A 24732-nucleotide genomic window follows, 5' to 3' on the forward strand; every position below is an offset into this window, starting at 1 on the left:
GCTGGAGTATGAATTTGATTTCCACACACTGAGCTGCTGACCTCTCTGGGCCTCCGTCACTCCCCAAACCTTTTTTTTTAATGTTTGCCATTTGCCAAAACCTGCATGGCTCCAAGTTTAAAAATACTCATTGGACAAGTGATCTGATATCATTGGAAAGACAAACAAAATGTTTTAATTTACCTTCCACTTGATCCAACTGTCCAACTGTTATTGTATCTCCTTCGCAGAGATCTCATCCTGAATTCTTGTGTTTTGTCGACTTTGTCAAAATCAGCTAAATATTTAGCCGTTGCATTAAGTTTACAGTTTACTTGAATGCGATGAGTCAATTCTACTCCGACTACAAACGGAAACTGGAGCGCTTCAGATGCCATACTTCTGTCCCGTTGCCCACAGATTCCACATGTGGATGCAGAATCTGTTTATAGAGATGACTGAGACACAAAATCATACGGTCCGGATTGAAAAATATCCAAGTTACCCTCTAATGATGTTTCCAACGGCACTGTTAGAAAATCATCCAATACACGCACAAAGGCAGCCAGAAGTGCTGTACTGCCAAATGACATTGCTTACACTTGGTCGGTTGTGCACGCTATACAAGGATGAGGTTCCAGTGAGAACCAGTCTATTTATTCTGATGCCAGATTGAGATGAAAAAGAAGGATTTACTTTTACCGGAATAGGAATAAACAAAAAGAAATCAGCATTTTTTGTGAAAATAAATAGATTGAAATTGTATTTTTTCTGTGTGTGTGTGTGTGTGTGTGTGTGTGTGTGTGTGTGTGTGTGTGTGTGTGTGTGTGTGTGTGTGTGTGTAAGGGCACAGACTTTGCCTTAAGTGTAATTGGAACTACATACACTATGGCCACATCAAGTCATTGTTATCTACATGGCCCTGGTGCAGTTGGTGTGTGTGTCCAGCATGAGCCGCCCCCAGTAATGACTGCATTTCTGTGGCTGCGTCCTGCCTCCAGATCTGTCTTATATCCCTGACGCGTGGGCGCTGAATCCAAGCCCCTGGGACCTGACGTTTAGTAATACAAGGGTGTGTGTGTATGTATGTATATATATATATATATATATATATATATATATATATATATATATATATATATATATATATATATATATATATATATATATATATATATAATATAGAAGCTTCTCAAAAAGCAAATTCACTTTAAGTGGATACATGTTTTTCAGTCCTTGTCTATATTTGTGTCCAATATGTTTGACAATTTCTTCTTGCAAGTGGGTATGCCCATGCGTGTGTGTGTGTGTGTGTGTGTGTGTGTGTGTGTGTGTGTGTGTGTGTGTGTGTGTGTGTGTGTGTGTGTGTGTGTGTGTGTGTGTGTGTGGAGGGGTCAAAAAAGAACAGAGCAGTGCAGCTTTCTGCTGTTCAGTGATTTTGGTTTGGCTGGCCTTTTGGCTTCTGTTTGAGTCAGCAGGCTCTGCAGAGCCATCACACCCTGGCAACAAGCAGCACCCTGGCACAGTTAGAGGGTCTGACCTGCCCTGATGGAGAGAGGGAGAGAGAAAGAGAGGGATGAGGTTGTGTGGGAAAGAGAGAGAGAGAGAATGCAGAGGAAAAACAGACGACAAGATGCAGGGTTACAAATCAAGAAAACAAGAGAGGAGGTTAGCACAGAGCAGAAGAAATTGTAGTTTAGAAATATCCATATGAAAATTACTGGGAGGTTGGATGAGAGGGAAGGAAAATATGTCCAAGAGAGACTGACTGAGATGAGTGTGTAAGATAACTACTGTCTTCAAAATAATGACAGTGGTTTCAGATGTATTTGTTTGGGATTTGGAGAATTAATCACTCAGGAGAACGGAGTGGCTGGATGAGAGGAAGAGAAGCAGGGCTTGAAAAAGAGATCGACAGACTGTTTCCATTGGAAACCCTCAGCTGTTTTATAAAGCGCTGTACAGTTTGTTGGAGAGAGACACAGAGAGAAGGTCAAAAGGGTCGGAGGAGGCAAAAAGACAGAAATGAGGGAGACGTACAGTTTCTAATGCAAAAAATTGCATTCAAAAACATTAAAATTACATTTTATTTAAATTTAAATTTTAAATTCTTCCGAGTTTCTGCTCCATCAAAAGTGTTTGCTCCATTTCTTCTCCTGTCAGAAAACGTAGAGCACATAAAAGGGAGGGGAGGGAGTAAGGACAAAAGTTTGACTCTGAGAATGCTACGCAGAAAGCTGCAGGTAACACATTTGGTCAGTAGCAGACGATTCACACAGGGGAGGGGGCTGATAACAGAGTTTCTATGCCGAGAATTAGAAGAGCTCGGTGCCAGCAGTCTGACCCGCTCACAATAAATCACATCCCACTGGGTGGCAGGACAGGAAAGAGGAGGAGAGATGGTGATGAGGGAGAGGAGGAGTAGTGAGGGAGACGATTTAATGTGGAAATAAAGCAGAGCTGTAAGACAATCGAGAAAAGATGATAGGAGAGCAAAAGTAGGAAGGAGGAAGAGAGGCAATCTGCAATCTAATTTGCTCCTGTTTAAGGTGTAATGGTCTCATCAGTAGGTTTTTATGTGCATCTCTATTTCTGCTTGTCTCCCTCCCTCCCGTGTTATTAGTCTTCTTCCTCCCCCTCTCCCTCGCTTCTCCATGTCTTACTTGCAGATTTCATTTTTGGAGACCCACGACGCATTTGTATTCCATCGGAGTACAAGGGTGACGTATGGAATATCAGAAAGCAAGAGTCTGGCGTCGTGTTTCTAAACACACACACACACACACACACATACACACACACACACACAGAGCCTTCTGCCAAACCACATGGCTTTCTTCATAGATAATCATCCTGTATGCTTGTTTGCTTAGTGTCAGTTAATTTGATTAAAATCAACATCATCAGATTGCGGTTTTCGGGGCAACATTCTTTTTTTAACTCTACCCCACATTCAGGGTGTCATTTACATCCCATTTCAAAGAGCCTCCATTTGTCACACAGATACCTTGACATTCTCAAAGTTCCCCTTCTTTGTCCATCAGGCAGTCTTGCAAAGCTTGCAGCACTCAGCACCTACTGGTCTCAGAGAGGAATAATGCAAACATCCATAATTCAGTTAGTTGAAGCGCCGATACAGAAACCTTTTCTTGCCTCCATTTGTGCAGCCATATCCTCAGCAGAAAAAGAACAGATTGGATTTTAAAATGTCACGGTTTTACCTATAAAATGGTGTGTTGCTTGAGAGAAATTCCTTTCACTGTTTGCTCATTTTGTCATAGATAATTGGAATTAAAATGCAGGAAAGCTCAATGTTTGGTGTGGAAATACCTTAACAACTAATTATATGAACACCCATAGTGCTTTTTCAGTTTAGGTTGAGCTTTCCCAGGGTGGTTACCAACGGCAACACTCTGGAAATGTCAATCTTCTCCGAGATGAGAGGAGTAAATTGCACGATTGTGGTTGTGCAAACACTCAAGAGTTCATTAAACTAGCTTGCTCATGCACACACACTCGCATACACACATGTATGTCTGCAAAAACACGAATGCACAAGAAATGCAGACAAAAAACACAACACTTACACGATTTAACACCAGGTTGCCGGAGTAAAGCGGCAAAGCAGGGATTAAACCCCGTGGGAAACTTCAAATATGAGACCATTCAACCACTAAAAGCCCTTAACTCGTAAACCTAAAGACCCTTAAAGCCTGTTTGTAGACCTCACGGACCTTCAGAGCTCTTTGTTAAAGTCAACAGGGTCAAAAATCACTTGAACGTATAAGCTGATATCTCCTGATCAAAAGAGACGCACATTGAAGGACGGGGGGATTCACTCGCTCTCCCATTCAGCAACCTTGAGACAGATAGCTTCCCTCCCCCTGTCTCTCTGTGAAGGGGTGAATAGGAAGAGTGAAGATGTTAAACGATCATGTGAACCATTGGTTGAAAGAGGGACACACATTATGGGGGCTCTCCTAGCTGCTCTCTCTCTCCACAGTGAACCAGTGAATGGTGCATGTGAAGGGGTTAAGTAAATGAGTGGTTGAAGGAGTGAAGTGTCTGTGCGTTTCCTTTTTGCCTCTTCTCCTTGAGCTGTAATGAGGCCTCGGGGAAGATGCTGAGGGCCCTTCACACAACTCATAAAGAGGCTTTTAGGCCTTTCCATAGTTGGCCCTATTTCAGCGTCTGTGGGAAAGCTGTCAGAGAAATACATTCTTGTTAGAACTGGCGTCAAAGAAAAAAACCCCAATTGAACAGAACACAATTCCCATTACTCCTGAAAATATCTGTTGTTTTTAAATAATATTTTGTTGCTGATGAACCATCAAAAGTGAAGAAATAAATATCTGTGACGAGAATGTTGCTATCACTCTGCACAGTAAATGTAAAGCTACTTGTAGCAGCTGGTTTGGTTAGCTTAGCTTAGCTTAGCGAAAACACTGGAAACAGCTAGCCTTCCTGTCCAAAAGTCAGGACTGCCCATCACCTCTAAAGGTCGTCTATCCATTGTATTTAATCCGTACAAAAACCAAATATGTGACACTTCATAGTTTTACGAGAGGGGATATGTGCCAGCTCACTGCTTTAGCATGGCTCCCGGGAGTACCGGTAAGTGAGCCATACCCCCGATTCTGGACTTTGTGCTAAGCTAAGCTAACCAGCTGATGGATGTAGCTTCATATATACCATAAAGACTTTAGAGTGATATTGATCTTCTTCTATGGGCAAGAAAACATAACCGCCCAACTTCACTTCCTCTGTGTGTTCCCGAGGCTCTCTCCTTATGTTTCCATCCCTCTCTTCCAATCCAACTCGGCGGAGCCAGGTTCTGCCCAGAGGTTTTGTTTCATGCCACTGATTGAGATGTTGCTACATACTAACTTAGCTACTGTAAGGTGACTTGACCTAGAATTGTAAAACTAAAATATAAGGAGCCAAACTTCCCTTCAAAATCTGGACATTACAGACAGCATGTTTATATTTTTTACATTCGTTTTTTGACTGATCAAGTCGTTCCTGATATGTAATTAGGATTGCCGCGGCTTTATGAGAATGCAAAAATAAATACCCTGCTAGCTAGGGTTTCAGTTTGTGCAATTTTTACAGTGAGATTATGTTCTTTTGAGTGAGTAAAAATATACACTGCCTGTGCTGGTAGCGTTATGCTCCAGCTGCACTTCAGTGCTTATGAAAAATAGATTAAAAATAGATTTTAAACTCAAGGATCTTCCCAGTCATCTGATGAATTTAAATCTATTTACACCCACACAAAATCAATGTTTACACAGGCCTCGTGGTTTAATACATGCTTTGAATGACAATTAACATTCCTCTCTGATACAATTTGTACCAGCGTTAACCTGACCACCCTGTCTGCTGTTGGGCCCCTTTTAATCTTTCTAATCAATGCTTTTTTTTCAGACACAGCACTGGAATTGCAATTTCAATCCAGAAAAGATTCAATTTAGAAAACAGGCCCGTTAGCTTGATTTAACCTGATAATAGTAATAACAGCATGACCTTTGCTTTGCATTTTATTTACAGTAGGTTTTTACACATGCAGCAGGTTAGTTGGAACAATAATTCCAATCCCCCTAACAGCCAGTGCAAGTAGAAGCACTAAATTCATATTTCATTTAATTTAATCCTACATACAATAACGATTTCCCACAACAACCTCGAGAGAAGGCGCATGAACTTTTCATGTATAAGTGGATTGTCAGGCAGCACATATTACCACAGTTAAAAAACACAACAACAAAAAAACATTATTCGTCCCCCTGCAGGCAAATAGAAGGGAGCTATGTTTCTACTCAAATGAATGTATTTGCTGCAAAAGTTTGCTTTAATAAATGACGTGACCGGGCCTTAATCCTGGTTCTCAGACCAGCTGCCACTTGTCGAACCAATTAGGCTAATAATTGCCTTCACTTGGCATTCTGTATGGCGAGTCAGTGAAATCAATGAAGACAACAACACATAGATGCTAGAGGAACCGGTGCTGGAGGACCATTTGTCACAGTTCCCGATAAAAAATTATGTTTCTGGTATCACTGGTTTGTCATATCAATGATATCGATATAATGTTTTCAGTCGGAGCACCAATGCAGTTGTAAGTATGGTCATAAAACTGCTCTGTTGTGCTTTCGGTTTGTGGTCTTGTTCCAACAATGGAGTATTGATTTGAGATTTCAGAGTAGGTCCACATGCACCAGAAGGCTTTTCCCCAGGAATTCTATCTAAACGAGACAGTAGTGCAACAAAGTGAAGTCTGATTTGTTAAATCAGGTTTTAAAAATGATTTTAAAAATTCACGCACAAAGAAGTGAATCATTTTTAGCTTTTTCAATCCATCCTGAAAAGGAATACAAACAACCGTCTGATACACTGTTGCACAAACCTTTTGCAGAAATAATAAATGTAATGTACATTGGAAGCACTAATCACAGCGATGATCATTCAACACCAGTCCATTTTATGATGCATTTTACACCATGCTTGGCAATTCAGTTATCACTCCGTTCCTTTTCACAAGGCCATAACTGATGTAAGTGATTACAAGAGAGAATAATCGTATTGAAAGTGAAGTCGATATTGGTTGTTAACTCGTAAAGTTACATTGTTGCATTGTGTTTTAGTGGCTGTAGTCATTCAGACATTCTGTTGGTGTATTGATCCATGTCTGTTGAGGCTGATAGAACATAATAGACGTTAATAGAAAATTCACTTTATGACGTGCACACTCAGACACGCACAATAGCAGCTATAACACTATAACACTAACTGAGCAGAACAAACAGGCCGCTGTTTACATTTGACCTAATCGATGGGACTTGAACCGGACAAACAAACGTTAAAGGACATATTGATCAAAGCCGTGACCTTCTGGGTTCGCATCTCAAACCACGAGATTGTCTCCTGTCGTGTTAATTTCATCCATTATGAGAGAAAACCGGGGCACTTGGGATGAAAGTGGTGTTATTGCCTCGGAGGTGAAGGTCACAGGGGTTTGTGAGCATTTACAATATATGGCATTTATGAACAACAACTTATAACAACTTATGCTTATGCTTCCTGTGAACGTGAATATTTATTTAGAGGGGACACTATGCATAAAGCGAGGGGAAACCAACACATCCCTGACTCGTCCCAACACTGATGCTAGAGAGGTACCTCGAGCGTCACAGATGCAAGTGTAGGGCCACGGACCAAGCAGCGCTATTTGAGGAGGGTAGTGAGGATGTGTTGGGAAAGGCACATGCCATGCAGTATTTATTTGGATATTTTGGAAAAATAGCGAAAAGTCAACGTCCTTCTCAAAAGCTGTTTTTGGAGTTATTTATTATTTAAAGTATTTTTCATGCCTGGCTTAATATCCAGGATCTTAAAAGTAGAGCAGAAGATATGTGGAATTCTGCAAATAGCCAATTAATCGTATGTGTGTGTGTGTGTGTGTGTGTGTGTGTGTGTGTGTGTGTGTGTGTGTGTGTGTGTGTGTGTGTGTGTGTGTGTGTGTGTGTGTGTGTGAGGGAGTAAAGATTGACCAAAAAGGCTTTGACCTCAGTGTGTAGGCTGCAGCAAAGACACATATGATAACATCCCTCTCTTTGCTTCTTACATACATACACACACACACTCGCAGACACACACACACACACACACACACACAAGTGATAGCATCTCCCTGGTGGGTTGCCTCTAAAGAGTCTCCTCCATCACTGACTGCAGAGGCCCAGTTATTGCAACACAGAGACCACTGCATCAAAAACTCACACACCTACACACACCACACACACACACACACACACACACACACACACACACACACACACACATAAGCATGTACTGTACCTGCTGACTCAAGAATGCACACTTACCAGTAGCACACACACACACACATAGGCATGTATACACACATTCATGGATCATGGATCTTTACTGCAACAGCACAGCAGCGGTCACTGCAGCCGATCTCAAATTAAAAATAAAGAAATAGAGCTGAATGGGCATTTTGTAATGGAAACATTCCGTGTCGCAAACAGTGTTGGACTAGTCCTTGAACTTTTTTTTTTTTTTTTTTTTTTACTGTGACTGCAAAAACAAAATGTGATTATTTTTTTTGAACAGGCTCAAATAATTGATCTACAGTGCAGGAATCTCCCATTAGAGTATGGACTTTGCGTGACAATATAAGATAATATAAGAGGAAGAGTAAAAAAAAAAAAAAAATTCCCATTTTAGAATGAATGACAGAACAAAGAAAATAGAGCTCCCCGAGTCCGATAACTTCCAGTAATGTATATCTGAACATCTGTCTTTGACCAGCGTATTTAACCCATAAATTATGTATCTTTAACGTTGCGGCTCCACACAGCTCAAAAATATGAAGCAACATTAAAAATAAGCCATAAAACGGAAGAAAAATAAAGCTTTCTCACTCAAAGCTTTACGTCACTGTGGAAACAGCTGCAACACAGGATGCTAATACTCAGTACACAAAGTATTTTCCTAACCATAGGCTATAACATCAGTTGTGAAACATTTGTAAATGGGGCCGTGACTAGAACGCAGCCAATGTTCCGGTTTGCACTGTGTGATTTTGTGGTGGAAGTGCAGTATGTTGTATTGGGATCTGTCAAGGCTGCAGGATTATAAACTTAAGACAGAGTTAAAGGAGAGCACTAAACCAGTGGAAAGTCCCCCATCCGGACCAATCACATACGTTCACAGGTGGACGGTGTTCTGGCTATTTCCCTGTAGCTTATGCCAGTTTTTAGCATTAAAAAATAATTTATGTCACTTTTTGAATGCACCTAAATTGTTATGTTTCATGCCATCTATACATCTTTGGGGCAAACAACACATGTTGAAGTTAGTTTAGTCAGTTAAGTTAGTAATTGCACAAAATGTAGGCAAACTATGACACCTCCAAGTTGTTTGGTTAGCTCATTTCACTTCGGCTGCGTTTACACAAAACAACAATCGACAAGTCCTTTTCAATGGAAGCAATTTAGCAAACTGATGCCCCGACACGCAGCCATATGAATTTGTTTCAGCCTGAAAATGTTGCCAGTTCCCAGTGCTATTTAACAACAAACATCAACTGTGACAATGTAGCTGGCTACGGTTGCCCATTTAGTTGCGTTTGACACGCATAGTGTCAACGCAACATTAAACTTTATTTATAATATCCAACAGTGCAACGATTGCTCTTCCTCTTTGTCAAAATACACATTTTCTTTTTACGATCACTTCAAATCCAAGAGCGTCTACCAATTTAAGAGTGCAGCCATGGCCAGAGGCGGCGTAAAATAAGCTTTGAAAAATGACCACAGTATAAAAACTAGCTGTAGACTTCTAAGTGATGTTTTTAGTGTTTAGGTTGGCTTTAACCGGTCCGGTCACTTCTTTATTAGGGCAGAGAGATGTGGACCAGAGTGAGCGGGAGAGAAAAACTGACAAGGAAATTGTAGAGGGAAATTATTGTTATTTCACAATTAAATTATATATTCTGGGTGGAATCACCTCTGACAGGGCTGACCATAGCAGCACTCCTAATGTGTGTGTGTGTCTGTGTCTGTGTGTGTGTGAGTGAGTCTGTGAGAGTGCGAGTGTGAAACTGTATCCGTGGACCAAGGCCACTGAGGCTGTGCTGGCAGGGAGGGGAATGTAGAAAAGAGAATCGGAAGGAGAGAGAATTAAAGAGAAAGAAAAGTAGTAACATCAACAAAGTGAAGCAAATCCCGTCTATTTTAAGGCTGAGTGGGTGTTAGTAAAAACACAGCAAACCCCCAGTAATGAGGCGTTTTTGTGACGACAGTGCGTAAAACAAACCACCCTTGATTTTTGCCGGTGAAATCCAAACCCTCACCGTGGTCACACTGTATGTTTAGGCACAAACATATTGCAGATGCTGTAAAAGAAAATTCCCTCATCTTGAATTGGAGCCATTTTTCAGAGGGAAAATCGACCTTGTCCTTGTCTGAAAGCATTAAAAACACATTGTCAAACGTGAAAAATGGACGGGTTTCTGTTTTTAAAAAATGGCCGATCAGTCTTCATTCGGCCCCAAAACAATGACTCTTTGAATACACAAGGTTTCGGGTGATATGTAAAGTAAACCAGCCCTATTTTCTATCCAGTGGAACTAATGATCCGTGGATCTTGGGCAAAAACAAAGTGAATGGTTGCACTGGCTCGTGTTGATGCTGGCTCCCACAAGCCACCAGAAAAATTACACTCTAGCATAAATTTTATAAATCCCTGGATTTGAAACGTAACAAGGAGCTTTCATTGTTGACTTTTTCCTTCTGACTTCAAGCCATTAAAACAGCCGCACACATAATGAGAGGTCATTACTTCCACTCATTGTTGTATTTGTACCCAAATCAATACGGAAATCTATCTGTTTGGTTCGATTGTAAAATCAAATCAGCAATACAAATATCTGGTTGAAAATAGACTTTGCAATGATTATATGCAGCTCAAGTTCATCCATGTTTAGTTTTTTTGTGCTGGCGCTAGATAGTTCATTCGTATTATCGCTCATTATTTTTGCTTCACTGTCCAACACTGGAAGCATTTTCTGATATAAATGTTGCTAGACCATGAAACCAAACTGATACTTAAAAAGAAGAAAAAATACGTCCAAGATTTGGGCATAACAATCAGCAAAACCCAAATGGACTGAGCTTTATTTATAGCCTGCAGTAGTTCTAAGGATAATAACTGAAGTATTCGCTCTGTTTTTCACATAGCGTTCACTCCATTACGACCACATAATGAAAGTTGTCTTTGTCCAGTCTTTTGTTTTGCTGCATTGTAATTTTTTTTATGTGCACCACACTACTTCAGTCATGAGGGAGCCGCTTGTGTTCTAATACATTGTTTTTTATGTAAGGAGCTTTACCAGCTCGTACGACTCTCCCAATGTAATCCGATCCCCCTGTGGATCGCTTTGATGGAATAGCTGTCTTCTCTTGCATTTTCCCCCTCCTTCTCTGCTCTGATTTCTGTACATGGAAATCACAGAGAATCAATAGGTGTTTCTTCAACACACTGAGGGGGATTGCTTGTGTGTTTTTTTTTTTGTGTTCGGTCGTAATGATAGTCAACCTTGTTTTTCATTCCGCTTTAGGTCGATACTACATATGAGACGGAGTGTAGTTTATGAGAGAGCTGCTCGTAGGAGACAGCAGTGACCTGCTTATGAGTTAGAGATGGCAGAAGTCCAGATCAAGGCGATGTGGGTGTGTGTGTGTGTGTTTGCGTATCAATAAATAATGAGTAAAAACTCTCTGACTTGGCACAATAGCAGCATTCGGAACAGAAGGTCAGAATTTGCAAAGGCAGTGGTTTGAAATAGTACCGCCATCATGTTGATTTCAGTTCAAATAAAGTTCATTTTATATTCAATAACCCAGAATAATAAAATGTGCCTTAGTAAGCATTGCATGATCTACACCATGCAAAGCCCCTTTGTTCTGAGAGCCTCAGTTAAATAAAGAAACTTGACTTCAAGGGGAGACACCCCAGGTGAATGAGGTTAAGATATAACTATAACTATTAAATATGCACTAATTTGCTTAACTTCTAAAACAGAAATCTTAACTTTGAATGAAGCCAGGTTCAAAGTTATTGTTATTTTGTTGATATATTAATCAGTTTTGGATCTCTCTTTTGAAGCAATAAAAAAATATTGTTTTGCGATGCTTGAGAATAAAATGTATGAATCAATCTATTGATAATATATGAACAAAACCAGCTGTTAAAACCTTCAGGATATAAATAGAAATGGAAGTTTAGTCTCTGTAAGTGCTACTGGCTCAGGACCCTTCCCAGTTCATTCTGTGACCCATTTGAGGGAAACCAGCACCATAGACGAGGGTTGTATTTGACTGAAAGATTAAAGAACTCTTAAAAGAAAAATCCCCAAACTAGGAGGTTTGAGAAGTTGGGGATAAGGTGACAGGGACTCGAACCTACATTCTGGATCAAATTTAATTGAACTTGCGTCAGAGTTGAAACCGCCAGACCAAAAAGTGGCACCAGGGTCTTATTTTTTCTAACAATCTGTTTTTCTCTTTCCTCGTTTCTCCGTCCAGCACCCTCAACAACAACAACATCACCCTCATCCCCCTGTCCAGCTTCAACCACATGCCCAAGCTGCGGACACTGTGAGTACAACACACACACAAACACACACACACACACACACACACACACACACACACACACAGATACTACTAACATATACTACACATGCTCACACACGTGCACTCTGCGGTTGCACATTAACACATACACACATGCACGGAGAGTATTAGTGCCTACTTTCATGCAAACTGAGTCAGTACAGACATTCACAGCGCACACAGAACTAATGTTCACTTTCGTACACACACGCCACAAACACACACACACACACACACACACACACACAGCATGGCAGTAGGGTCTGTGTGTGATCATCTAATCATGCCATAATAAGAGACCAACTCTTCTATTGTTTCATGGCTGTGAATAATTATGTGGCCATTATGTACACACACACACACACACACACACACACACGTGAAGACACACACATAGATGGATACAGTGACAAATATGTGCATGCACCACAAACACACTTGAAAAATGGTAACCTCATTAATACCACAAGAAAGTCTTGTTTAGGCCCTACAGTTCAATCTTGCTTTGATTTATTAGGAGAAACCTCCTACAGCGATGTCACTGACGTGAGCACAGGCACCGAGACACAAACACACAGTGGTGATCCAACACGACCCCCGGGCGAAATGTCCTCTCTGATTGATTAGAAGGGGGGGGTACTTTGATTTGTGTATGTCTCTTTCGCCGCATTTAGTTGTGTGAAGGAGATCTCATGGTTGCCAAGGCAATGGCACGACATCTCCAGGGAGGCTACCCATAATCCTGTGGGACTGTCTGAGAGGCAGACCATTGGTTGCATTCCTGCTGGCCCACACTGGGGTTGAATTCTGCCAAACCAGCGTGCACAGAATGGGATTTCCTCCCCAAATCATCATTTTTTAAGAGGCCCTTGTGTGGTCACTCGACCCTGCTTAACGTTCAGAAATGGGGATTTCTAAATACAAGCAGGATAACAATTGCAGAAGTCCATTTATCTTTTACGACCGGTTTCTCTGTTCAACTTTTGAACAGCAGCATCTCTCAACACCCAATCACGTGGCAGGGTTTCTGTGTTTCCTACATGCTGCTACAACACCACTGGCAATAACACTTGAAATCAGCCTGTTTCCAGCCAGCCAGCAGATCGAGTGCAGAGTTACCAATATCCAGTATATTTTAATTAGAAGCCCTTGCCTGCTTCAGTTTCTTCTTCTTGTTTGTCCATCTACCTTTAGTCTCTCCTCCTCCCTGCTTTATGTGTACATCCCACTTTGCTGCAATCTGTCTTCCCTCTTCAGCCTCTCCTATCATGAATTCTCCATTTCCCCATCGCACCACTGTTTCCTCCTTTTCATGTTTATCTAATATTCCCGTCACTCACTTCTCTTTGTGTTCTCCTTCCTACCATCAGCTCCTTGTGATGCTTCCTCTTCATACTTCTTCAGCATACTTCCTTAGGTTCCCTTTGTCCCCCCTACCACCTCCCCCTTTTTCTTTTCCACTCCTTTATGACCGTTGTTTATATCTCAGTCCATCCTCCTCTTTGTCCCTTCTGCAGACCTCTTCATCCTCAACCTCCTCCTCCTTTTTGCTGCCACCTCCATATTACATGTTGTGTCTTTTCTTCCATCCCCAGATCTCAGCATTGAATTTGTTGCCTTTAAAAAAAAATATTCATTCAATCAAATGTTTAGAGATGTCCCTGATTTGATTTGCAGGGAAGTTCAACAGGTGTGTGTGTGTGTGTGTGTGTGTGTGTGTGTGTGTGTGTGTGTGTGTGTGTGTGTGTGTGTGTGTGTGTGTGTGTGTGTGTGTGTGTATTTAGAAACGTCTTTCAACAACAACAACCTCCCCTGCCACGTCAATATGCCATTTCTCCATTCAGCTGCTTTTCCATTGCTTTTTGTCTATTTTTCATCTCTTTCTCTTTATCCATTCATCTGTCTCTCTGTTCCTCCCTTTTCTCTCATTGTCTGCGGTGTCCATCCGTTCTGTTAGCAGTAATCATATCACCTCATGATGTCGCTCATTCAGAAACTTCAACCAATGAAAAAGATTAGAAATCCCACTGCTTCTATCTGTGTGTGTTTTTGTAATTCAATGTTCTGGAGATGTACCCGGTAACCCTCTGGAGCAAATACTAGGAATAAACACACACACACACACACACACACACACACACGCACACACAGATAGACTCGCATACTAAACACACATTCACAGAAACACCATGCACAATGCCCTTAGTCGACCGCGACCAATAAGCCCAACAAACGCTATCACTGACTTACAGCTAGTCCCCACACACACACACACGCACACGCACACACACACGCACACACACACACACACACACACACAACACACACACACACGCACACACACAAACAAATCACTTTCTCCATACCCCCTGCCTCTCCCCATTCTCCCCTGTGTTTTAATCCTACTTGTCAGTAATTAAGGCTGAGCCGGGGGTGGGCCGGGACGTGGCTATCTCCATGCGGGGGTTTGACTATAAACTGGATTTATAATGGGAGAGCGGTATTAAAACCCACTGCCCCCGCTGCTAGCATCAATGAGCCCATCTCTGTTCCATAACAGGATTTGTCCTCTGCTTTATTACAAAGGGAGGCCTGTCTTGTGAAAGGCTAGATATCCTGGCTGGCATATAATACGCTGACAAGACATTCTACTGCTCATCCGCCCTCCTGCTCCTCATCCCTCTCGTTCTCTTTTTTCTAAGGTGTTAAATGCAGCCGGTGCCGTCCGTAGAGAGTCTGAGCTCTGTGAAACCTCACCTGATGCATTCTATATTGAGTTGTACCATTTCATTCCTGTTACAAGTGAAATTTTAAAAGGCCATTAGTGTGTCGTTACTGAGTTATGTATTGTTACTCCATATGGCAGGGAGTCAACGTGTCATAGCTTTGTTCCGGCTCTGACTAGGGTCTGACAAGCTGTCCTTTCAGATTTTTCTTCATTTTCAGGCTGGTTTTGTGGCTTTCGTGGTCACTGTAGGTAAATGTTGTGTCATAGTGATTTTTTTGTTTGTTTTTCCCCCAAAAAAAGATATAGATATTCAGGGATTACTGTTCGTGACAGCAGCTCTCTTGAGCTTGATGGAGTAGCAGTGGTGGTTTAGCAAAGGGTCGATTAGAATTCCATACAGCATCTGATGAGATTTAGTGATTTGTATGTTTTTATTTGCACTGTTGCATTGCCATGTGAGCAAAGCCTAATGCAAATATTTACCAAATGCATTAAAGGCTTGGTCAAACACAATTTACAAAATAATAAAATACTTAATTACAATAAAATAATAGGACATTCTCGGTTACATCCAGTAGTAAGTAGCTTTTTTGTGGTTTTAAATTATCCATCTCTGAGATCTGTGCCTGCACCACATTACATTGGATATAAATGAAATGTCCTTTTGGTCCCGCACAACTTTGAAAAATAACATTCCAAAAACACAGCAGGAGCATCTCTTCCCAAAAACAGTGTCCCAGTGAAAAGCAACAGACCTCACGGATGGCATTGGCACTACTAGAAGTAGTGCTGTTTTTTTTTTGTTCTGTGAATTTCCTCCAGCAACAGGGACATTGGAAAGTTGCCAATGAGTTCCTCCAATATAAGTTTTCAATGCCACCACAAACGAAATCCATTCATCTCTGTGGTAGTGGAGTGAAGGAGGAAAGCCCAGGGAGAAATCTCTAAAAACCAAAACTAAATGCATGGCTAGATACCATCAGAGGAATGTGAGAAAATAGGCATTTTCATAATTTTGGTCAATTTACCAATTGACCCTTTAAAATATAATCTAGGGGTCTAGACACCCAGGGATCTAAAGCACATCCCATATAATCACAACTTTTCCTGGCACTCTTTGGTAGCCACGAAAGCAAGGCAAAGAGCCCAAAAATAATCCAAAGAAATGAAAAGACCGTTCTCTAAGCATGTATTTATATGCTTAATATTGTCCTCTTGCTTGTTTTTGATTATATTCCTCTCTTTATATTAATTTTCATTCTGCGTGCTCCTCATGCCTGAATCTTTTCTTCAGTCTCTTTTTACAGAATTAGTTTCAGATTCTTTTCCAACTTTGTTTGTCTTTTTTATATTCTGTTTGTTACACTCTGTCCTCCTGAATAGATTGTGATTTAGCCGTATGTGTCCTCCCTCTCAAGGGAGTCATTGTCACAGACCTTGGGGAAATGAGAGCTGAGGATATTACTCTTTGTGTTTGAGTGTGTGTGTGTGTGTGTGTGTGTGTGTGTGTGTGTGTGTGTGTGTGTGTGTGTGTGTGTGTGTGTGGGTCTAGGAGTGTGTGTTTCTCAGCCTTGTGATCCTGGCCAAAGATGTGGTCCGTGTGAAAAATGGAACCCATTTGAATGCCGACTCAAATACATCTGCCCTTACTGAGCCGATGTGCTTCACAGACTTTTTAACAGACGTTAGCCTCTAGAAAGTGCACATTCAGACAGGATAATAAAGAATTCATTGGATTAATTTCACTCGCTCAGACTGCGTTTTTCTCTCCATCTCTCTCAGGCGTCTGCACTCCAACAATCTCCACTGTGACTGTCACCTGTCCTGGCTGTCTGATTGGCTCCGAGCCAGGCGGGGCTTGGCTCCCTTCACACAGTGCATGGCCCCCGCCCACATGAGGGGCCTCAATGTCCCAGATGTGCAGAAGAAAGATTTTGTCTGCAATGGTGAGATAGCATCAACGCGCATCCACACAATATTCTATTGAAATAGCATGAGCATGGCTGGAGGAATCACTGAAGAACCTTTCTAGGGCTTATTGTAGCATGCAAAGTGATGACATCACTCTTTCTTCAAGAGACAAGGTGGTAATAAAGATTTGTTTTGAATTGGCTCTGAATAAAAAACCCATAAAAATATGTGGGTAGAAAAGCTGCTAGTTTTTCGCTAATCAAATTGACACGTTTATTACCTTAAGAGTGGAATTGAGCCTTTAAAGTAATGGATCTGGAACTTTTCAGCAACACCAATATAAATATGACATACAAAGTGGATTCAAGTGTTTGCCGATTGAATTAAGTACTGTTGACAGTAAACACTGTAGAAGGTCTACAATACAGGGAATGTAATAACTAGGCCATTATTAGAAGCAGCATTGTTATCATCTACAGACAGCTCAGCTTTGACTTTATAGCGCTGAAAGAATTACATCATGTGGAGCGCATAATCAGCTAAAAGGCCACTATAAGAGCAGTCGTGTTATCAGCTGCAGATAGTATAGGCAATGTTTATAGGTGTCTGATTCAGCTCTCTGTTTTAATAGACTGTCAGGCCGTGTGCTCTTTATTAGCCTTTAGCCTTGTATTCTCTGCATGCATGCTCCATTGCAGACCTCCTCGTGCTGCTATTTTCTCCATTCCCAACCCTTAATGTCGGTCTCAATAGCAACCCAACTTTCTCTTCTTCTTTCTTTATTTCATCCCTCTCTTCTTCTTCCTTTCCTTTCTTCCTCCTTTTCTATTTCACGTTCCTACCGGCCCATCCTCCTGCTCATATCCAGGAATAATTTGTTTACATACTGTTGCCAGAAAAGACTCAGTACTGGAATTTAGTTTATATTCCCATTTCATACCAAGAAAATGCTTCATGCTTCCCCCCCAAATAATTGTATTTCTGGCAGGATGCAAATGCTTGTGACAAAACATGAGGACCATCATGGGAGACTAAAACTTTACCCTGCAGCTGACATTCCTCTCACTGACGGAAACATGGGAGAAAATAAACAAAAACATCATGAAGAATTAAGAATAAAACGGAAGCAAAAATGTCATTGCTGAAATTATAGTAGTAGAAATAAATGGAGCTGTAGGCACGGATGAATATCTGCTATTCTTCTCCATATTTGGCAGTAAATTAGCGAAAGCTAATAGCTAAGCTAATAAATGATAGCAAATCTCTGCTCTTTGTTTTATATAAATGTATCCATCTGTATGCTTCCTACAGGTCCAGCACAGACAGAGTCAAGAACGTGTGTCCCTCAGGTCGCCGTGTGTCCACCTACCTGCAGCTGTAACAACAACATAGTGGACTGTCGTCGCAAAGGCATCACAGAAATACCAGCCAACCTCCCTGAGGGCATCGTAGAGATGTAAGACTGATTTATTTTTACTGAAATGCTGCGTGTGGTGTACAGTGATGTGTTCATTTTATCATTTAATATCATGTATTATACATGTGTATATTTCCAAATATCCTTGCAGTCTTTCGAAACTTGTATTTTTAGACATCATATCAATATTTGCTGATCGTGTGATTCCATATTTAAAACTGTATTCTGGCCATATGACCACTGCAGACTCATGCTCAAATGATCTGTCTTTATTTCCTCATCCCCAAAGGTTATTTGCTTTTGTGCGACAAAATCACGTTTGCCTTTTCCTCCTTCTTTTTATTCAGTGAACAAAACATCCTTTACCGGAATGCTGTACTCATTACATGCAAATGTAGTAGAGTTGTTATTCTGGTCTACTGACGGAGGCATGTTTAACTATTTATAAGATAAAATAGCCACTTCAAAACTATTCATAAGCCAGGATTTGAATGAAAAGTAAACTTGTGGTACTTAATTCAAATACAAACACACACACACACACACTCAGTTTCACTGTGATCTTTAGATGCTTTGATTCTACATGAACTAGACCTCACATCTAAACCCATCTCTGGCAGACTGCGAGATTGCAGCAAAGCTCTTTTCTCTAACACTCATACCCTTTGCCTCATCTTCTCTCTACTTCCTCCTTTCTGTCTCTACACACCTTAAACACACACACAAACACACACACACACACACACACACACAGAAACACACCATAGTGGGACGTGTTAGATATCCGTATTGATCACTGTTCCCTGTCTGTTTGTACAGAGGACAGCTTGTTGATTGCTCTCTGAGTAAGGGAGCAATTCTCCCCCGCAACTCTATGCCAATACCTCCATACCTCCCCAGCATAAGTAATCGATTCACGCTCACATGCACACCAAGGCACACACCAGTTTGGATGCAAGCAGAGTATTTACTTTGGGCTCAAATTACAGGTGCACACACATTCTGGGACGGTCAAACAAAGACAAAGAGAGAGAGAGAGAGAGAGAGAGAAATTCATATTTGATCCATTAATAAATGTTTTTGCTGCAGCCAAAAACAATAGAGTATGTATTGTCACTCCTCCAATAGGGACAAAGTCATCTTTCTACAGGCTGGTGGTAAGGATCATTGTGCGTGTGTGTGTGTGTGTGTGTGTGTGTGTGTGTGTGTGTGTGTGTGTGTGTGTGTGTGTGTGTGTTAATCTGTCTCTCCAAGTCAAATACATTCATAAAGTAATTTAACAAAACAGGTTTGTCTCAAGGCGTTTAACTTCATTGGAACATCAATGGTGGTGTGTGTGTGTGTGTGTGTGTGTGTGTGTGTGTGTGTGTGTGTGTGTGTGTGTGCGCGCTCTCAGCCCATTGTGAACATGCTCACCTGCCAAACCCATCTCCTGTTCCAGTTGCCATTCAATCACTGCCTTACTTTATAGATTTTCTATATTGCCTCTTAAAATGTCTTCCCTTTAATACATCCTTTGATATTGAGCCTCAAAGTGTCTTTGACTCAACCTTGTTTAAAGCCCCCAGATATAATTTGTTACTTGTTGTGTGTGCAGATTGTTTTTGTCAATATCTGTACATCCTTGATTTATTTTGACCCCCGAGTAAATTCAAGGCATTGTTGCTTGCCAGGGGCAAGAGGTGTGGTAATTTAGAAAAGGACATGAGCCAACACACAGCCACCTGTAAGGGCTGTGTTGCATTCAAAGGCAGGAACCACGTTCCGTTTAAAAACACGGTTGCAAGGTGGCAGTCACAAATTGGTGCAATACATTCAAATGAGTTGCACTTAAATGTGATATTTTTTTGGTCCATGTCCAAATATTTATATTAGAGAAACTGTAGGCTAGATGTTTTATAGATGGATGGATGGACAGACGGGTGGGCAGACAGACAGACGGAAAGATGAGTTAACAGATAGATCGTCAGTTAACAAAGGAAAAAAGAGGGATGTGGAGGTCAAGAGCTGGACAGGAGGAGGAGAGGAAGAAGGAGGCTGGATTAATTCCCATGTATCATTCTGACAGCTGACCCTGTGGCTGGCCTTGGGACCTCACCACATCTTCCTCCTCGCCTCCTCTACATTTTCCCCCTCCTCTGCCCTGTTCCCCACACTTCTCCACTCCTCTGATTTCTCCACCTTTGTCCTAATTTCCCTCTACCATTGTATGATTTCTATCCTCACCCGTTTGCTCATTTTGTGCTACATGCCGATGTATTTCTATTCAAATCTCATCCACTGCCTACACCCGTTTCCTACTCCCTTCCCTCCTTTTCATAGCAGCAATAAAAAGACATGGAGAATAGATGAGTGCCATAGATGCATGTATATGCCTAGACCACCACGAGGGCAGCAGCTAAACTACGGTACATTTCCCCAAATATGGGCTTTGTGCCTAGTTCTGATGGCTCCCCGCATGATAATGGATAGAATACTACAGTGTGCGGTAATGAGTGTGCAGTCTTCCGGAGAAAGAGATGTAATAAGTTCCCTTTGGCCCTTTGAGGAACCTTATGTGTTCATGCATACACTCTGCCTGCATCTAAAGAAGAGAGCGCTCTGGCTCCATTGTAGGAAATATTAAAATCAAAGAAGATGAGAAATTATGATTGGAAAATGTAAATTGTTAATGTACTGCTATCACATTCAACCAAATGGCCCGTGTGTAAATTGTGCACTGGAACGCTGTATTTCAGTGTGGTCGAGGCAGAAAGTCAGTTAGACTTGTCAGACGTTGCCATTTCTAAATCGCTGTGCTTCTTGAACACTTTGGCCAGAGTCTAACTGAGCAAGCAGGAACTGTGTCTGAGCTGCACAATTCAACTCTACTTCTCACACTGAGTGACCTTGAGTGCTACTTGCTGCAGAGCTCTGACCAACCTACAGAAATATTGTGTAGCTGTTGATTGGAAACAACCACCTTTTGAACTTCTCTGTGCACTTGGCTTGGCTGAGGCTGTCAGCTAAACGGGACCTCATGATAACCAATGACTTCTCTGCCCTTGGTGAAATTCAACATCGGAAGGAAATTAACTTAATAATCTTATGTTTCAATTGTACTCAAATCTTCCCATTGTATGTTTTAGGGGTATTATGCTAATCTAATTAATTTGAAGGGATTGTTAAAGCTCATCTAAATCCCTCTTTTTCTCCCTCCCTCTCTCTCTCTCTCTCTCTCTCTCGCTCTCTCTCTCTCTCTCTCTCTCTCTCTCTCTCAGTCAGTCGCTTGGAGCAGAACTTATTAAAAGTGTCCCAGCAGGAGCCTTTTCTGCCTACAAGAAGCTCAAGAGGATGTAAGTCTGTCTGGATAAAACTGCAAACACAGTCTCAACACACACACACACACACACACACACACACACACACACACACACACACACACACAAATGTATGCATGTGGATTAACACAAGTTGGCAAGCATGAAGTCGTGCACTTATCTGCATGGAAATTACTCCCATTAGGAACCTTTGCAGCAATCTTCTTTTACTGGTTTGGATGCATTGTTTTATGATTTTATTCATTTAACCTGCTAAATCCAGCTGAGGTCAACTACAATGACTGCATCATATCCACGAATATACGTTTCATGTGCATTCACTTTTAAATCATTTGTGCGAACAGAAAATAAAGCATCCCCAGTATAAAACCGTGGGGTACACCAAGGTTACGCACAGTAATTCAGCATAAACTGAGCCCATTGAATTTCGCACATTGAGTCCAACCTGAGATCATTTTTAAACTAGCTGAATGTTAATCAAGCTCAGCGTTAGCAAGACATGACTTACTATGCTAGAGGCTTTAAACATATCAATGAATTATGCAAAATAGCCCTGATTCCTTTTTAGGTCTTCCGTGATTTAATTCAGTGCTCAGTGCAGCAGTAATAATGCAAAAAGAGCAACAGCAAAAAGATAGAAATACGTCTAAGAACACACACATAAATGGACATAGAGCTCACTGGTGAAAAATGTCCTCATACAAATGGCTGAAAATGCCAGACTTGCAGACTTGTGCAAGGTTGTAAGGTTATCCACCCACCTACCCACACACGCAGATGAAGTTTTAACCTCCACAGAAGTATTAAATAATATATCTTACAGCGGTGGAAGAGACATGAACTGCACTTAACATGCCATCCAGTTTCTCTCTCACTCACTCTCTCTCCTGTCGCTTAACTCCTTTCCCTCACTTTGTCCATCTCTCTCTGTCTCTCTCTCTCTCTCTCTCTCTCTCTCTCTCTCTCTCTCTCTCTCTCTCCCGCCCTCATGTACTTACACATTCAGCCCTTCTTACTTCTTTTACTTCCCTCCCCTTACCTTGACCTCTGCTGATGTATTCTCTCATGATCATTTGTCAGACAGTTCTAGGACATTCTCACAGAATGAACCCCATTACTGTGTATTACAGTAATGCACTTATCTCACCCACCCTCTCTCTCTCTCTCTCTCTCTCTCTCTCTCTCTCTCTCTCTCTCTCTCTCTCTCTCTCTCTCTCTCTCTCTCTCCCTCTCCCTTCCCCCCAGTGACTTGAGTAAGAACCAGATTTCTGACATTGCCGACGATGCTTTCAACGGCCTCCGCTCACTCACCTCACTGTAAGTATGACATTATGTGCATGTGAACACACACACACACACACACACACACACATACATCCAGACAGGAAAGATCCAGATATTAGGGAAATTAAAACATCGTCACTGTTGATGTTGACAACGGCTGCCATGTATGCATCTGTGCTGTGTGTGGGTCTTTATTTGTACGTGTGTGTTAGTAATTGTACGTGCTTGTAATAAGTCAGTGTGTGTGTGTGTGTGTGTGTGTGTGTGTGTGTGTGTGTGTGTGTGTGTGTGTGTGTCTGTGTGTGTGTGTGTGTGTGTGTGTGTGTGTGTGTGTGTGTGTGTGTGTGTGTGTGTCTGGGGGGTGAATGTGATAAGAACATGAAGGACAGTTTAATTTGAATCAATCTGGAGCATGAAAATGAGACAGACAGACAAGAAGGGGTAGACAAGGTGAACAAACACACACACACACACACACACACACACACAGCCAAGTCAGATGAACAGGAATGTTACTGAGAGGCGCGACTTTTGTAGCAAAGGCCAGATGAAGCGTGATGTAGAGCAAAGTGTAAAATTGCTCAAGTGAATTAAACGGTTGCAACTTGGAAGCACATCACAAACACAATTTAAGTTTTTGATGATCAAACATAAATGGTCCAACAGTATGGTTAGTGAGAAAAGCCTTTGTGCAGAATTAACTGTGATGTTTTTTTATATAATCTGGCCCCCAAAAAAGGTAAAACAAATTGGAGGAAACGGGCAATTTTGTCTCTTTGATTGTAACACTCCTTCAGTTCTTGTCCCTAAAATATTTTCCAACTCAGTAAGCGTGACAGCTTTTTCATATTGAGCAGCTTTTTTCAGGCTCCCATCTGCCTTTAGGAGAGCTCAATATTAATGGATTTTCATAGAAGATGGCCTGGTCCAAAATACAATAATCATAGAGGACATCTTGGTTTAAGGTATCATTTCTAATACTTTTGAGTTTTTTTTTTCATTAAAGTACATTGTATGTATTGTCTCAAACCTTGTTTTTTCCCCTCTGATATGTTTACATTTTGGAGTTACATGTTTTCACAGCATTCCAGCATCATGTGTTTGCTACTGTCATGACATACTGTCAAACAATTTGACACAGGCATTAAACTTTGCTACCTAAAGACAGTATTTGATTTTAATGAACATGATTTTGGAAAACCAATCCCACCACTCCACATTGAACTATAATACTCAGCTGCTGTGGGTAGGATACAAATTAAGAAAGAATAATACTTGAAATTACTCAAAATATGATTCTGGACTGCAATTGTAAGAGAAGTTACCATACTGGTAAAATCCTCAGCTCATCTTGAAAAAAGACAGTATAACTGTTTATTCACTTTATGCTGTACATCAATTCAGCACTTTAAAGGTTACAATATAAATGCCCATTTATGGGATAGAACACTGTAACAAGGTGGAGATGCAGAGCGGCGGCCCTTTCCAGTGGCGGATTAGAGCAGCAATAATGTCCACAAAACAAGAAAGTATTTACTGTGTGTCTCAGCGTGTAAGGACAGCCCTGTAAACACTGTAACCGAAATTATGTTGTTTGATTGTCCTGTGCAGGGTGTTGTACGGCAACAAGATCACGGAGCTGCCCAAGGGATTGTTTGATGGACTGGTTTCCCTGCAGCTACTGTAAGTACTGTCTGTGTGGTCTGTTGTTATGAAAACAGAAAGCAATGAAATACATTATTCAGTATGTATTTGTATCAAAAATGTGTACAGCAATCCATGAACATGTGAAATGTAAAATGAAGGACAACCTACACACTCAGAAGAACACAACTGCTGTGTGGCATGATTTACAGTATGTGACTAAAACGGTACCTCAACGTGTTTTTCAGT

The 24732-nt window shown here is 41.2% G+C and overlaps 1 protein-coding gene across 1 annotated transcript in view; it reads left to right on the forward strand.

Moving 5' to 3' along the window:
- The window catches only part of slit3 (slit homolog 3), a 227439-nt gene that overhangs the window by 151579 nt on the left and 51128 nt on the right, over nt 1-24732 (forward strand). The window contains 7 exon segments of the mRNA XM_084009985.1: nt 12090-12161; nt 16690-16853; nt 18130-18274; nt 21500-21513; nt 21516-21570; nt 22801-22872; nt 24451-24522. Coding sequence (XP_083866111.1) covers nt 12090-12161; nt 16690-16853; nt 18130-18274; nt 21500-21513; nt 21516-21570; nt 22801-22872; nt 24451-24522 — 594 coding nt within the window.

Source organism: Eutrigla gurnardus (assembly GCF_963514095.1).
Source record: "Eutrigla gurnardus genome assembly, chromosome: 5".
Classification (NCBI taxonomy): Eukaryota; Metazoa; Chordata; class Actinopteri; order Perciformes; family Triglidae; genus Eutrigla; species Eutrigla gurnardus.